Raw genomic sequence first — 16,526 nt, 5'->3', positions numbered from 1 at the left:
TGGCTTATAAACCACAGTGAAGAGGAGTGTTCATCAACGTGACGGCGTACACACCACAGTGAAGAGGAGTGTTCATCAACGTGAAGGCGTACACACCACAGTGAAGAGGAGTGTTCATCAACGTGACGGTTTATAAACCACAGTGAAGAGGAGGGTTCATCAACGTGACGGCTTACACACCACAGTGAAGAGGAGTGTTCATCAACGTGAAGGCGTACACACCACAGTGAAGAGGAGGGTTCATCAACGTGACGGCGCACACACCACAGTGAAGAGGAGTGTTCATCAACGTGACGGCGTACACACCACAGTGAAGAGGAGTGTTCATCAACGTGACGGCTTACACACCACAGGGAAGAGGAGTGTTCATCAAAGTGACGGTTTACACACCACAGTGAAGAGGAGTGTTCATCAACGTGACGGCGTACACACCACAGTGAAGAGGAGTGTTCATCAACGTGACGGCGTACACACCACAGTGAAGAGGAGTGTTCATCAACGTGACGGCTTACACACCACAGGGAAGAGGAGTGTTCATCAACGTGACGGCTTACACACCACAGTGATGAGGAGTGTTCATCAACGTGACGGCTTACACACCACAGTGAAGAGGAGTGTTCATCAACGTGACGGCTTACACACCACAGTGAAGAGGAGTGTTCATCAACGTGACAGCGTACACACCACAGTGAAGAGGAGTGTTCATCAACGTGACCGCGTACACACCACAGGGAAGAGGAGTGTTCATCAACGTGACGGCTTACACACCACAGTGAAGAGGAGTGTTCATCAACGTGACGGCGTACACACCACAGGGAAGAGGAGTGTTCATCAACGTGACAGCTTACACACCACAGTGAAGAGGAGCGTTCATCAAAGTGACGGATTATACACCACAGTGAAGAGGAGTGTTCATCAACGTGACGGCTTACACACCACAGTGAAGGGGAGGGTTCATCAAAGTGACGGCTTACACACCACAGTGAAGAGGAGTGTTCATCAACGTGACGGCTTACACACCACAGTGAAAAGGAGTGTTCATCAACGTGACGGCTTACACACCACAGTGAAAAGGAGTGTTCATCAACGTGACGGCTTACACACCACAGTGAAGAGGAGCGTTCATCAACGTGACGGCTTACACACCACAGTGAAGAGGAGTGTTCATCAAAGTGACGGCTTACACACCACAGTGAAGAGGAGTGTTCATCAACGTGACGGCTTACACACCACAGTGAAGAGGAGTGTTCATCAAAGTGACGGCTTACACACCACAGTGAAGGGGAGTGTTCATCAAAGTGACGGCTTACACACCACAGTGAAGAGGAGTGTTCATCAAAGTGACGGCTTACACACCACAGTGAAGGGGAGTGTTCATCAACGTGACGGCTTACACACCACAGTAAAGAGGAGTGTTCATCAAAGTGACGGCTTATACACCACAGTGAAGAGCATCAAAGGGATATATCTACTAGAGACCAGAACACATGTAGAGTGGGAGCACACAGGCACACAATGAGCTTTCATAGACACATCAAAGTGACAGCAAAGGGATATGGAGGCAAGCCCACAATACACGCACACACACAGTCACACACACACACAGTCACACACACACACACACACACACACACACACACACACACACACACACACACACACACACACACACACACACACACACACACACACACACACACACACACACACACACACACACACATGACCTATTCAAAGAAGACGAGACACACCGACGGAACAATATGTTAATTTCTGTACAGCGTGTTTCTCTGTGGAAGAACCTTTCAATTGGTCACCAAACCTGAGGGCACTTCAAAGCCTGGTTAGGGTCATTGAATGGACACTTCAAAGAAGATTTAGGGCACTTAAGAAGGGTTTTGGGCCCTTCAAACACATGAGTGGATGTTGCTCCAGGCAGCAGTTCTCTTTCCTGTCAGGTATAGCAGGGTTTGAGCTGGCAGAACAGAAGACACCTCTCAGCCTAACTCACTAATCCTAAAGTCAATGCATGTCATTTCACACAAAGCTACCTATGACAAAAGGCATTATTTATGTGTGAAAGTTTGAGTTATCAATGCACGTCTCTAGGTAAATGTAGCCCTTAGCATTAGCATGGGTTCAGTATGACGAGAGCCAATGAGAGCTGACCTGGTGATATGTCCTCCGGCCTCCCTCCCAGATGTCTCCTGTCCTTCCTCCTCTCCATCCTGGGACTTCAGCCTGGACTTGGAGTGCCTCTGCAGGGGGAGAGAAACAAACACACACACACACATACAGATCATTCCCAGTAGCATCACCCAGTTTCAACATCATTCTCTTGAATACGTGGTTAATACAATCATAAATTTAACAGTCATATATTTACCAGTCATACATTTAGCAGTCATACATTTAGCAGTCATATATTTACTAGTCATAAATTTAACAGTTATATATTTACCAGTCATATATTTAGCAGTCATACATTTAGCAGTCATATATTTAGCAGTCATACATTTAGCAGTCATATATTTAACAGTCATACATTTAGCAGTCATATATTTAGCAGTCATACATTTAGCAGTCATATATTTAACAGTCATACATTTAGCAGTCATAAACAGCAGTCATAAACAGCAGTCATAAACAGCAGTCATAAACAGCAGTCATAAACAGCAGTCATATAAACAGCAGTCATAAACAGCAGTCATAAACAGCAGTCATAAACAGCAGTCATATAAACAGCAGTCATAAACAGCAGTCATAAACAGCAGTCATAAACAGCAGTCATAAACAGCAGTCATATAAACAGCAGTCATAAACAGCAGTCATAAACAGCAGTCATAAACAGCAGTCATAAACAGCAGTCATATAAACAGCAGTCATAAACAGCAGTCATAAACAGCAGTCATAAACAGCAGTCATAAACAGCAGTCATAAACAGCAGTCATAAACAGCAGTCATAAACAGCAGTCATATACAGCAGTCATAAACAGCAGTCACAAACAGCAGTCATAAACAGCAGTCATAAACAGCAGTCATAAACAGCAGTCATAAACAGCAGTCATAAACAGCAGTCATAAACAGCAGTCATAAACAGCAGTCATATACAGCAGTCATAAACAGCAGTCACAAACAGCAGTCATAAACAGCAGTCATAAACAGCAGTCATAAACAGCAGTCATATAAACAGCAGTCATAAACAGCAGTCATAAACAGCAGTCATAAACAGCAGTCATATAAACAGCAGTCATAAACAGCAGTCATAAACAGCAGTCATAAACAGCAGTCATAAACAGCAGTCATAAACAGCAGTCATAAACAGCAGTCATAAACAGCAGTCATAAACAGCAGTCATATACAGCAGTCATAAACAGCAGTCATAAACAGCAGTCATAAACAGCAGTCATAAACAGCAGTCATAAACAGCAGTCATAAACAGCAGTCATAAACAACAGTCACAAACAGCAGTCATACATTTAGCATGCAATTCCGCCGACTCAAAACATAAGCCACTAGTGGTGTGTGTGTGTGTGTGTGTGTGTGTGTGTGTGTGTGTGTGTGTGTGTGTGTGTGTGTGTGTGTGTGTGTGTGTGTGTGTGTGTGTGTGTGTGTGTGTGTGTGTGTGTGTGTGTGTTAGAGTGTTTGTCAGAGGCAGAGGTAGCATAACATATCTAGAATAAGGGTGTCAGTAATTACAGTCTTTAGGCTGCTCAGTGGGTAGAACAGACAGTGAACGCACATACAAACACTCACACACACGCGCGCGCACTCACGCACACACACACACACACACGCACGCACGCACGCACGCACGCACACACGCACGCACGCACACACGCACGCACACACACACACACACACACACACACACACACACACACACACACACACACACACACACACACACACACACACACACACACACACACACACGCACACGCGGGTGCACATGCACGCACATATGCACCCACACACACATATGCACCCACACACACATACGCACCCACACACACACAAATACAAACACACACACGCGCAGTTTGGAATCTAAACACAACCTGTGATTGATTACATCTACAACATAAAATCAATGAGGGAAATATTATACGCATACGCATATGCATACACACACACACACACACACACACACACACACACACACACACACACACACACACACACACACACACACACACACACACACACACACACACACACACACACACACACACACACACACCAACTGAACATGCGATTAAACCTTTCCGATTGTCTCTAAATGAGTAAATCAACATGAAACTATCTGAGGCTGGATCAATGTAAGAGAGAGAGAGGGAGATGAGACATGAGAAGGGCTCTTCAAGGAGAATAAACAGACTGACGGACAGACTGACGGACAGACTGACTGACAGACAGACGGACGGACTGATAGACTGACGGACGGACAGACTGACGGACAGATTCAAATCAATCAGTTAGCAGGACTTTCTTCAGCCTCACAAACTGGACCCTGTGTCAACAGATCATTATCCTGGAACATATAAATGGTACCACTAGAACGTCGATGGTTTAGTTTTAAATAGAAGATGAATCTTCTCTTTGTGTCAGACTGGGTTCAAGTGAATTCTGTTTCTTTTTTTTCTGTATTTATTTGTCTGTATATGGTATGTATGTATGTATGTATGTATGTATGTATGTATGTATGTATGTATGTATGTATGTATGTATGTATGTATGTATGTATGTATGTATGTATGTATGTATGTATGTATGTATGTATGTATGTGTGTGTATTATTGTACTGCTCTAGGGATGTAATTATTGTCTAGATAACCTTATTGACTAGTATGTATTGATGTATTGTATTTGTTCTACTCATTATGTGATGCGCAATGCAGAGAATGCCAGAAGAAGAATGATCATTTAATTACCATAGTGAATTATTATAATATTTGTTAATGTGTCAATTAATCCCATAAGGTATGGGTTGCCAATTGGCGAATTAACACACAAAAAAATGTAATAATTATTATAATAATAATTTCATTAATTAATTCATTCATTTATTTATAGAAAGGACTTTTACAATGGCAGACCTGAGCCAGTACAAACATTACTAAGTCAGGATCTGGATATTGTGGACAAAGATATTTGACAAGCAATAGAGACATTTATTTTTTTTATTTTTTTAACCTTTATTTAACTAGGCAAGTCAGTTCATTCCGGTTACTAGTCCAAAGCTCTAACCACTAGGCTACCTGTCGCCCCACATGACCATCTGGCAGGACCTCTTGATGTCTGTAACGGGCAAAACGTGATAATGAAAGTCCAGAGATGATCTCACCTTTTGCTTTAGGTTGCTGATGAAGGATCGACTTTGGGATTTTTTAAGTCCCTCTTTGTGATTCTAGAGGGGCAAACAGGTACAAACGAAATACACCACATGAGAAGCTGAGAGACAGCGCTTGTGTTTTGTTACTGCTTTTCTATTCATATACTATCTATGTCTATACACACCTGTTCTATTCATATACTATCTATGTCTATACACACCTGTTCTATTCATATACTATCTATGTCTATACACACCTGTTCTATTCATATACTATCTATGTCTATACACACCTGTTCTATTCATATACTATCTATGTCTATACACACCTGTTCTATTCATATACTATCTATGTCTATACACACCTGTTCTATTCATATACTATCTATGTCTATACACACCTGTTCTATTCATATACTATCTATGTCTATACACACCTTTTCTATTCATATACTATCTATGTCTATACACACCTGTTCTATTCATATACTATCTATGTCTATACACACCATGTCTATTCATATACTATCTATGTCTATACACACCTGTTCTATTCATATACTGTCTATGTCTATACACACCACCCTATACATATTTATATTCTGGACTCTGACATTGCTTGTTCTAATATTTCTATATTTCTTAATTCCTTTTTTTGTTGTTGCATGTATTGTTTTGTATTGTTAGATACTACTGCTGGAACATAAATATTTCGCTACACCCGCAATAACATCTGATAAATATGTGTAAGCGACCAATAACATCTGATAAATATGTGTAAGCGACCAATAACATCTGATAAATATGTGTACGTGACCAATAACACTTGATTTTGATTTAATTTGTGTGTGTCTCTTTGATTAATCACAGCCTCATTAGCAGCCTGTAGCTAGAGGACTCTCAACAGACACCAAGCCATAAACTGGTACGTGTGTGGGGGAGGGAGAGAGGGAGGGGGAGAGAGGGGGAGACAGGGGGAGACGGAGGGGGAGACGGAGGGAGAGGGAGGGAGAGGGAGAGGGAGAGGGAGGGGGAGAGAGAGGGAGACAGGGGGAGAGAGGGGGAGACGGAGGGAGAGGGAGGGAGAGAGGGAGAGGGAGAGAGAGGGAGACAGGGGGAGAGAGGGGGGAGAGAGGGGGAGACGGAGGGAGAGGGAGGGAGAGAGAGGGAGAGGGAGAGGGAGAGAGAGGGGGGAGAGAGAGGGGGAGGGAGAGAGAGAGAGGGAGAGGGAGAGGGAGAGAGAGAGAGGGGGGGGAGAGAGGGAGAGAGGAGTATAGGAACTCCCTGCTCATACTGTTGGACACACTGCATTAAAATGGATGTTTAGAGACCTGTTCATCTGAAAATACAATCAGCAGAGGAAATTAAATATTAATAAAAAAGAGACACTGCAGACATTTTTCTCTCACTAACAATGTATTATTTCTCTGCATTCAATGAAAGACCTACCAGCGCGGGTGAGAAGTTCCCTTTGGGATCAGCTGTGTGTGTGTGTCTGTGTGTGTGTGTGTGTGTGTGCGTGTGTGTGTACCGTTAGGTTCTTCTGCAGGCCTACGTGTGTGGCTCTGAGCAAGGCTCTGATGCTGAAGCTGTCTGTGTCCTCCTTGTCTCCAATCTGAGACTCCTTCAAAAGACAGTCCAGCTTCTTCCTGATGTAGCTTTCTACTTGGTGGTTACCATTACTCTGAAGGAGGGAAGAGAGAGGGAAGGAGAGAGACGGGGGGAGGGAGAGAGAAAGAGAGAGAGAGAACAACAGAGAGAGAGAGAGAAAGAGAGAGAGTGACAGAGCGAGACAGGGAGAGAGAGAGAGAGAGAGACAGAAAGAGAGAGAGTGACGGAGAAAGAGTGACAGAGAGAGACAGGGAGAGAGAGAGACACAAAGAGAGAGAGAGAGAGAGACAGAGAGAGAGAGAGAGACAGAGAGCGACGGGGAGAGAGAGAGAGAGAGAAAACAACAGAGAGAGACAGAGAGATGAGTTGATGATGTTGTATTGGTTCTAAACCCATATGTCCCTGATTGAATAGACCAGGTCATTAGTGTAGTCCTGGCAGTGCTACCAGTACGTACGTACAGACAGACAGACAGACAGACAGACAGACAGACAGACAGATTGTGACCAGTCTAGTCCTGGTAGTGCTGCCAGTAGAGACAGACAGACAGACAGACAGGCAGGCAGACAGGCATACAGATTGTGACCAGTCTAGTCCTGGTAGTGCTGTCAGTACAGACAGACAGACAGACAGACAGACAGACAGACAGACAGACAGACAGACAGATTGTGACCAGTCTAGTCCTGGTAGTGCTGCCAGTAGAGACAGACAGACAGACAGACAGGCAGGCAGACAGACAGACATACAGATTGTGACCAGTCTAGTCCTGGTAGTGCTGCCAGTAGAGACAGACAGACAGACAGACAGACAGACAGACAGACAGACAGACAGACAGACAGACAGACAGACAGACAGACAGACAGACAGATAGATTGTGACCAGTCTAGTCCTGGTAGTGCTGCCAGTAGAGACAGACAGACAGACAGACAGACAGACAGACAGACAGACAGACAGACAGACAGACAGACAGACAGACAGACAGACAGACAGACAGACAGACAGACAGACAGACAGATTGTGACCAGTCTAGTCCTGGTAGTGCTGCCAGTAGAGACAGACAGACAGACAGACAGACCAGACAGACAGACAGACAGACAGACAGACAGACAGACAGACAGACAGACAGACAGACAGACAGACAGACAGACAGACAGACAGACAGACAGACAGACAGACAGACAGACAGACAGACAGACAGACAGACATACAGCATATGTGTTAGTTCATAGTTTTGATCTCTTCACTATTATTCTACAATGTAGAAAAATGTAAAAAATAAAGAAAAACCCTTGAATGAGTAGGTGTGTCCAAGCGTTTGACTGGTACTGTACATATCACCCTCTCTTCCCTGGGATTGAGGGAAACTAGTCACATATCACATATTTATAACATATTTATCAGTCCATTTTATGATACGATTCAAATGTAAGAACTTAATCAGGAATGAATTTGGGGGAAATCATATCTCCCATTCCTCTTGCTTTTCCAGTCACGTTTGTTGAGGTGTATTGTATAATGAAGCTAATAATTAATTGGAATTGTTAAACACACACACACGCCGTGTCTGCGACAAGCTCGTTAACTTCTTTGGGACAGGGCAGTATTGAGTAGCTTGGATAAAAAGGTGCCCAGAGTAAACTGCCAGCTACTCAGTCCTAAAAGCTAGAATATGCATATAATTAGTGAATTGTGATAGAAAACACTCTGAAGTTTATAAAACTGTTTGAATGATGTCTATGAGTATAACAGAACTCATATGGCAGGCAAAAACCTGAGAAAAAATCCAACCAGGAAGTGGGAAATCTGAGGTTTGTAGGTTTTCAACTCTTTGCCTATCCAAGATACAGTGGAAATGGGGTCATATTGCACTTCCTAAGGCTTCCACTAGATGTCAACAGTCTTTAGAACCTTGCTTGATGCTTCTACTGCTTCTACTATTTTCCACCATAATTTGCAAATAAATTCATTAAAAATCCTACAATGTGATTTTCTGGATTTTTTTTCTTCTCATTTTGTCTGTCATAGTTGAAGTGTACCTATGATGAAAATTACAGGCCTCTCTCATCTTTTTAAGTGGGAGAACTTGCACAATTGGTGGCTGACTAAATACTTTTTTGCCCCACTGTACCTGCTGGAGCGCGTGCTACAAGTGGGTGCTGCTATGGTGACCAGCGAGCTGAGATAAGGGGGGGCTTTACCTAGCAGGGTCTTGTAGATGACCTGGAGTCAGTGGGTTTGGCAACGAGTATGAAGCGAGTGCCAGCCAACCAGACCGTACAGGTAGTATATGGGGCTTTGGTGACAAAGGACAGCGCAAACTGGCTCTAACCAGAATAGAAAGAGGAGTGGGAGGCCCCGGTGCACAACTGAGCAAGAGGACAAGTAACATAGATGGTCTAGTTTGAGAAACAGACGCCTCACAAGTCCTCAACTGGCAGTGTCATTAAATAGTACCCACAAAACACCAGTCTCAACGTCAACAGTGAAGAGGCGACTCCGGGATGCTGGATGCTATATATATATAATGTTAGCTAGCGCTAGTCGACTGTACCTGCACCAACACTTTTCATCATAGAGCTTGTTCTCCATCTTCTTTTTAAATAATGAGCCAACATGTTTTCATTACTTTTATTTTCCTTGACAGATCAAAACTCATTTTCTCAACTCAAACTCACTCGTCTCTCTGCAGCAGACATATAGTGAGCAATATGTTTGGAACAACAAATCGCAGTACAATCGCAGTATATTACATATCATATCGGCACCTAAGTATCATCATAATATCGTATCGTGAGGTCACTGACCATTGCCAGCCCTAATTTCAGCTCAATGCTGTCAATACTGCCTAGTTAAATAAAGGTTCAATAAAATAAATTAAATTAGAAGTCCATTACATGGCCTGTCTCTGACGCAGTGAGAACACACTGGTTAATGGACAGGCTTTAACACCAGCCATTACTGAAATGTATGTGTGAAATGGATACAGTTGCATGTCAGAACATGACGTTGAACTGTTGTAACTTACATTGCTGTTCTTCAGTTTAAAGTCGTCCTCAATCTCATCAGCACTGTCATCATCGGACACCTCCCCCTCCTCAACATCTACAGACAGGTACAGAGGGAGACGCTTCCCCTGGAGAGAGAGAGAGAGAGAGAGAGAGAGAGAGAGAGAGAGAGAGAGAGAGAGAGAGAGAGAGAGAGAGAGAGAGAGAGAGAGAGAGAGAGAGAGAGAGAGAGAGAGAGAGAGAGAGAGAGAACGAGAGAGAGAGAGAGGGAACGAGAGAACGAGAGAGAGAGAAAGGTGCGTGTTAGGCTCATCTTTATCGTATGAACCATATGGAGGATGTAACACAATAACAGGAACACATCTGTTACATGTACACGATGACGCCTCCAGCTAAACCAGTTGCATTACTTCCCACTGAGACAGGAAGTCAGGAGTCTTTCCCAAACACACACAGGTAAGCTATATCATCTCCCCTCAGAGTCCTGAAGAAAAATAAACTATACTATGAAACAAAAATAAATGACTTAAAGAATGATAGTAAAAAGCTTTGGAGCACCTTAAATGAACATTTGGGGAAAAAGTTAACTCAGCTCCATCATTCATTGAATCAGATGGCTCATTCATCACAAAACCCACTGATATTGACAACAACTTGAATTACTTTTTCATTGGCAAGATAAGCAAACTTAAGTATGACATCAACAAATACTGACACTACACATCCAAGTATATCTGACCAAATTATGAAAGACAAGAATTGTACTTTTGAATTACGTGAAGTCAGTGTGGAAGAAGTGAAAACATTATTGTTGTCTATTAACAATGACAAACCACCGGGGTCTGACAGTCTGGATGGAAAATTAATGAGGATAATAGCGGATGATATTGCCACTCCTATTTGCCATATCTTCAATTTGAGCCTACTAGAAAGTGTGTGCCCCCAGGCTTGGAGGGAAGCTAAAGTCATTCCGCTACTTAAGAATATTAAAGCCCCCTTCACTGGCTCAAATAGCCGACCAATCAACCTGTTACCAACCCTTAGTAACCTTTTTGAAAAAATTGTGTTTGACCAGATACAATGCTATTTTTCAGTAAACAAATTGTCAACAGACTTTCAGCACGCTTATAGGGAAGGACATTCAACAAGCACAGCACTTACACAAATGCCTGATGATTGGCTGAGAGAAATCGATGATAAAATGATTGTGGGGGATGTCTTGTTAGACTAATGTGCAGCTTTTGACATTATTGATCACAGTCTGCTGCTGGAAAAACTGATGTGTTATGGCTTTACTCCCCCTGCTGTAATGTGGATAAAGAGTTACCTGTCTAACAGAACACAGAGGGTGTTCTTTAATGGAAGCTTCTCCAACATAATCCAGGTAGAATCAGTAATTCCCCAGGGCAGCTGTTTAGGCCCCTTACGTTTTTCAACCTTTATTAAAGACATGTTTTTGAGTAAAGCCTGTGTGTCTATGTATGCGGATGACTCAACACATTACATGTCAGCTACTACAGCGAGTGAAATTACTGCAACACTTAACAAAGAGCTGCAGTTAGTTTTGGAATGGGTAGCAAGGAATAAGTTAGTCCTAAATATTTCCAAAACTAAAAGCATGGTATTTGGGACAAATCATTCCCTAAACCCTAAACTTCAACTACATCTCATAATGAATAATGTGGAAATTGTGCAAGTTGAGGTGACTAAACTGCTTGGAGTAACCCTGGATTGTAAACTGTCATGGTCAAAACATATTGATACAACAGTAGCTAAGATTTGGAGAAGTCTGTCCGTGATAAAGCGCTGCTCTACCTTCTTAACAGCACTATCAACAAGGCAGGTCCTACAGGCCCTAGTTTCTACCTTCTTAACAGCACTATCAACAAGGCAGGTCCTACAGGCCCTAGTTTTGTCGCACCTTGACTACTGTTCAGTCGTGTGGCCAGGTGCCACAAAGAGGGACTAAGGAAAATTGCAGTTGTCTCAGAACAGGGCAGCGCGGCTGGCCCTTAAAAGTACACGGAGAGCTAACATTAATGACATGCATGTCAATCTGTCATGACTCAACGTGGAGGAGAGATTGACATGCATCACTACTTGTTTTTGTAAGAGGTGTTGACAAGCTGAATGTACTGAGCTGTCTGTTTAAAATACTAGCACACACCTCACACAGTACCACATAGAGCCATGACTTCATGGAACTCTACAGGAGCTCCCGAGTGCCGCAGTGGTCTAAGGCACTGCATCTCAGTGCTTGAGGCATCACTACAGACACCATGGTTCGATTCCAGGCTGTATCACAACCAGCCGTGTTTGGGAGTCCCATAGGGCGGCGCACAATTGGCCCAGCATCGTCCGGGTTTGGCCAGTGTAGGCTGTCATTGTCAATAAGAATTTGTTCTTAGCTGACTTGCCTAGTTAAATAAAGGTTGTAGTTTTTTTTAAATCAGGTAACTGATGCAAGCAGTAGAAAGGTACAGACACATGCATGCACATACATTGTAATATTGTTGTATGGTGGTATTAAACATTTTGTATTGTAGATATATAGTGGTGTTTTATCTTTTGTTTTATATGTAATGTTAGTGCCTTAATGGACCCCAGGAAGAGTAGCTTCTGCCTTGGCAACAGCTAATGGGGATTCCTAATAAATAAAAATACTGTGAGTGGTTCATTTCTCAGGCCAAGAGGAAGTTGAGCTAGAGAAGCTGTGTGGAGGACTAAAGGATTCTCTCTCTAAACCCTAGAGCAACTCTCAGGCTGAAGAGTAACCATTCTCTCTTGCTGTGCGTGTGTGCGCATGTTTGTGTGTGTCTGTTTGTGTGTGTGCGTGCTTGCGAGAGAGGGAGAAAAAAAAAGAGAGAGAGAGACAGAGAAAGAGAGAGAGAGAACAATAAGTCCTCCCAGGGTCATTAATGTCCTCCTTCACATCACTACCACACTCACCCTCTACTCATCTATCCCTCTCTCAGCCCTCTTCTCCCTCTCTCTCAGCCCTCTTCTCCCTCTCTCTCAGCCCTCTTCTCCCTCTCTCTCAGCCCTCTTCTCCCTCTCTCTCAGCCCTCTTCTCCCTCTCTCTCAGCACTCTTCTGTCACTCTCAGCCCTCTTCTCCCTCTCTCTCAGTCCTCTTCTCCCTCTCTCTCAGCCCTCTTCTCCCTCTCTCAGCCCTCTTCTCCCTCTCTCAGCCCTCTTCTCCTTCTCTCAGCCCTCTTCTCCCTCTCTCAGTCCTCTTCTCCCTCTCTCTCAGCCCTCTTCTCCCTCTCTCAGTCCTCTTCTCCCTCTCTCTCAGCCCTCTTCTCCCTCTCTCAGCCCTCTTCTCCTTCTCTCAGCTCTCTTCTCCTTCTCTCAGCCCTCTTTTCCCTCTCGCTCAGCACTCTTCTCCCTCTCTCAGCTCTCTTCTCCCTCTCTCAGCTCTCTTCTCCCTCTCGCTCAGCCCTCTTGTCCCTCTCTCAGCCCTCTTGTCCCTCTCTCAGCCCTCTTCTCCCTCTCAGCCCTCTTTTCCCTCTCTCTCAGCCCTCTTCTCCCTCTCTCAGCTCTCTTCTCCCTCTCTCAGCCCTCTTGTCCCTCTCTCAGCTCTCTTCCCTCTCTCTCAGCCCTCTTCTCCCTCTCTCTCTCAGTTCTCTTCTCCCTCTCAACCTCTCCCTCTCTCTCAGTTCTCTTCTCTCTCTCAACCTCTCCCTCTCTCTCTCTCAGTTCTCTTCTCCCTCTCAACCTCTCCGTCTCTCAGCCCTCTTCTCCCTCTCAAAGAAGGGCGGCAGGTTGCCTAGTGATTAAGAGCGTTGGGCCAGTAACTGAAAGGTCGCTGGTTCGAATCCCTGAGCTGACTAGGTGAAACATCTGTTGATGTGCCCTTGAGCAAGGCACTTAACCCTAATTGCTCTGGACAAGATCATCTACTATAAAACTAAACATTTTCCCCAAAACAAATCTACAGACAAGGTAAATATATACAGACAAGGTGAATACAGACAGACAAGATGAACCCTCCTGTGTAGTGAAACAATGTCAGATTTCCTTTCAGGAAACACACAGAGCTGGTTTTATCACATAGTTGACGGGAGGAATCCAATAATTGTGTGTGTCAGATCTAATTTATGAAATTTTCAGAAGAACAACAGAGACAAGTTAACAGGTGCTTCTGGGAGGGGAGGGGAGTGCACCAGTGTCAGTGCCCTTGGGTTTTCCAAAATGATGGCACTATGTACTCATTTGGGAGAGGTCCTGCTGAGAGTCAATCTGTCTGAACCTACTTTGCCCCAGCACCAAAGAAGACAACTCTGTAACCACACACAAACATGTCTGTAACCACACACAAACATGTCTGTAACCACACACAAACATATCTGTAACCACACACAAACATGTCTGTAACCACACACAAACATGTCTGTAACCACACACAAACATGTCTGTAACCACACACAAACATGTCTGTAACCACACACAAACATGTCTGTAACCACACACAAACATATCTGTTACCACACACAAACATGTCTGTAACCACACACAAACATGTCTGTAACCACACACAAACATGTCTGTAACCACACACAAACATGTCTGTAACCACACACAAACATGTCTGTAACCACACACAAACATGTCTGTAACCACACACAAACATGTCTGTAACCACACACAAACATATCTGTTACCACACACAAACATATCTGTAACCACGCACAAACATGTCTGTAACCACACACAAACATGTCTGTTACCACACACAAACATATCTGTTACCACACACAAACATGTCTGTTACCACACACAAACATGTCTGTAACCACACACAAACATATCTGTAACCACACACAAACATGTCTGTAACCACACACAAACATATCTGTAACCACACACAAACATGTCTGTATCCACACACAAACATGTCTGTAACCACACACAAACATGTCTGTAACCACACACAAACATGTCTGTAACCACACACAAACATGTCTGTAACCACACACAAACATATCTGTAACCACACACAAACATATCTGTAACCACACACAAACATGTCTGTAACCACACACAAACATGTCTGTAACCACACACAAACATGTCTGTTACCACACACAAACATATCTGTTACCACACACAAACATATCTGTAACCACACACAAACATATCTGTAACCACACACAAACATGTCTGTTACCACACACAAACATATCTGTAACCACACACAAACATGTCTGTAACCACACACAAACATGTCTGTAACCACACACAAACATGTCTGTAACCACACACAAACATATCTGTTACCACACACAAACATGTCTGTAACCACACACAAACATATCTGTTACCACACACAAACATGTCTGTAACCACACACAAACATGTCTGTTACCACACACAAACATGTCTGTAACCACACACAAACATGTCTGTAACCACACACAAACATATCTGTTACCACACACAAACATATCTGTAACCACACACAAACATGTCTGTTACCACACACAAACATATCTGTAACCACACACAAACATGTCTGTAACCACACACAAACATGTCTGTAACCACACACAAACATATCTGTAACCACACACAAACATGTCTGTAACCACACACAAACATGTCTGTAACCACACACAAACATATCTGTAACCACACACAAACATGTCTGTAACCACACACAAACATGTCTGTAACCACACACAAACATGTCTGTAACCACACACAAACATGTCTGTAACCACACACAAACATGTCTGTAACCACACACAAACATGTCTGTAACCACACACAAACATGTCTGTAACCACACACAAACATGTCTGTAACCACACACAAACATATCTGTAACCACACACAAACATGTCTGTAACCACACACAAACATGTCTGTAACCACGCACAAACATGTCTGTAACCACACACAAACATGTCTGTAACCACACACAAACATGTCTGTAACCACGCACAAACATGTCTGTAACCACACACAAACATGTCTGTAACCACACACAAACATATCTGTAACCACGCACAAACATGTCTGTAACCACACACAAACATGTCTGTAACCACACACAAACATGTCTGTAACCACGCACAAACATGTCTGTTACCACACACAAACATGTCTGTAACCACACACAAACATGTCTGTAACCACACACAAACATGTCTGTAACCACACACAAACATATCTGTAACCACACACAAACATGTCTGTAACCACACACAAACATGTCTGTAACCACACACAAACATGTCTGTAACCACACACAAACATGTCTGTAACCACACACAAACATGTCTGTAACCACACACAAACATGTCTGTAACCACACACAAACATGTCTGTAACCACACACAAACATGTCTGTAACCACACACAAACATGTCTGTAACCACACACAAACATGTCTGTAACCACGCACAAACATGTCTGTAACCACGCACAAACATGTCTGTAACCACAAACAAACATGTCTGTAACCACACACAAACATGTCTGTAACCACACACAAACATGTCTGTAACCACGCACAAACATGTCTGTAACCACACACAAACATGTCTGTAACCACACACAAACATGTCTGTAA

The 16,526-nt window shown here is 43.4% G+C and overlaps 1 protein-coding gene across 2 annotated transcripts in view; it reads right to left on the bottom strand.

Annotated features, from left to right (window-relative positions):
• The window catches only part of LOC139549470 (1-phosphatidylinositol 4,5-bisphosphate phosphodiesterase eta-1-like), a 177,583-nt gene that overhangs the window by 18,472 nt on the left and 142,585 nt on the right, over positions 1-16,526 (bottom strand). For both annotated transcript variants that reach the window (XM_071360020.1, XM_071360019.1), the window contains 4 exons: positions 9,972-10,079; positions 6,867-7,019; positions 5,348-5,410; positions 2,170-2,258 (listed from right to left, as the gene is read on the bottom strand). In XM_071360020.1, the coding sequence (XP_071216121.1) occupies positions 2,170-2,258; positions 5,348-5,410; positions 6,867-7,019; positions 9,972-10,079 (413 nt within the window). The remainder of the gene's footprint in view (positions 1-2,169; positions 2,259-5,347; positions 5,411-6,866; positions 7,020-9,971; positions 10,080-16,526) is intronic.

This window comes from Salvelinus alpinus, chromosome 22 (genome assembly GCF_045679555.1).
Source record: "Salvelinus alpinus chromosome 22, SLU_Salpinus.1, whole genome shotgun sequence".
NCBI lineage: Eukaryota > Metazoa > Chordata > Actinopteri > Salmoniformes > Salmonidae > Salvelinus > Salvelinus alpinus.
This window is presented reverse-complemented; position numbering and strand designations above follow the sequence as displayed.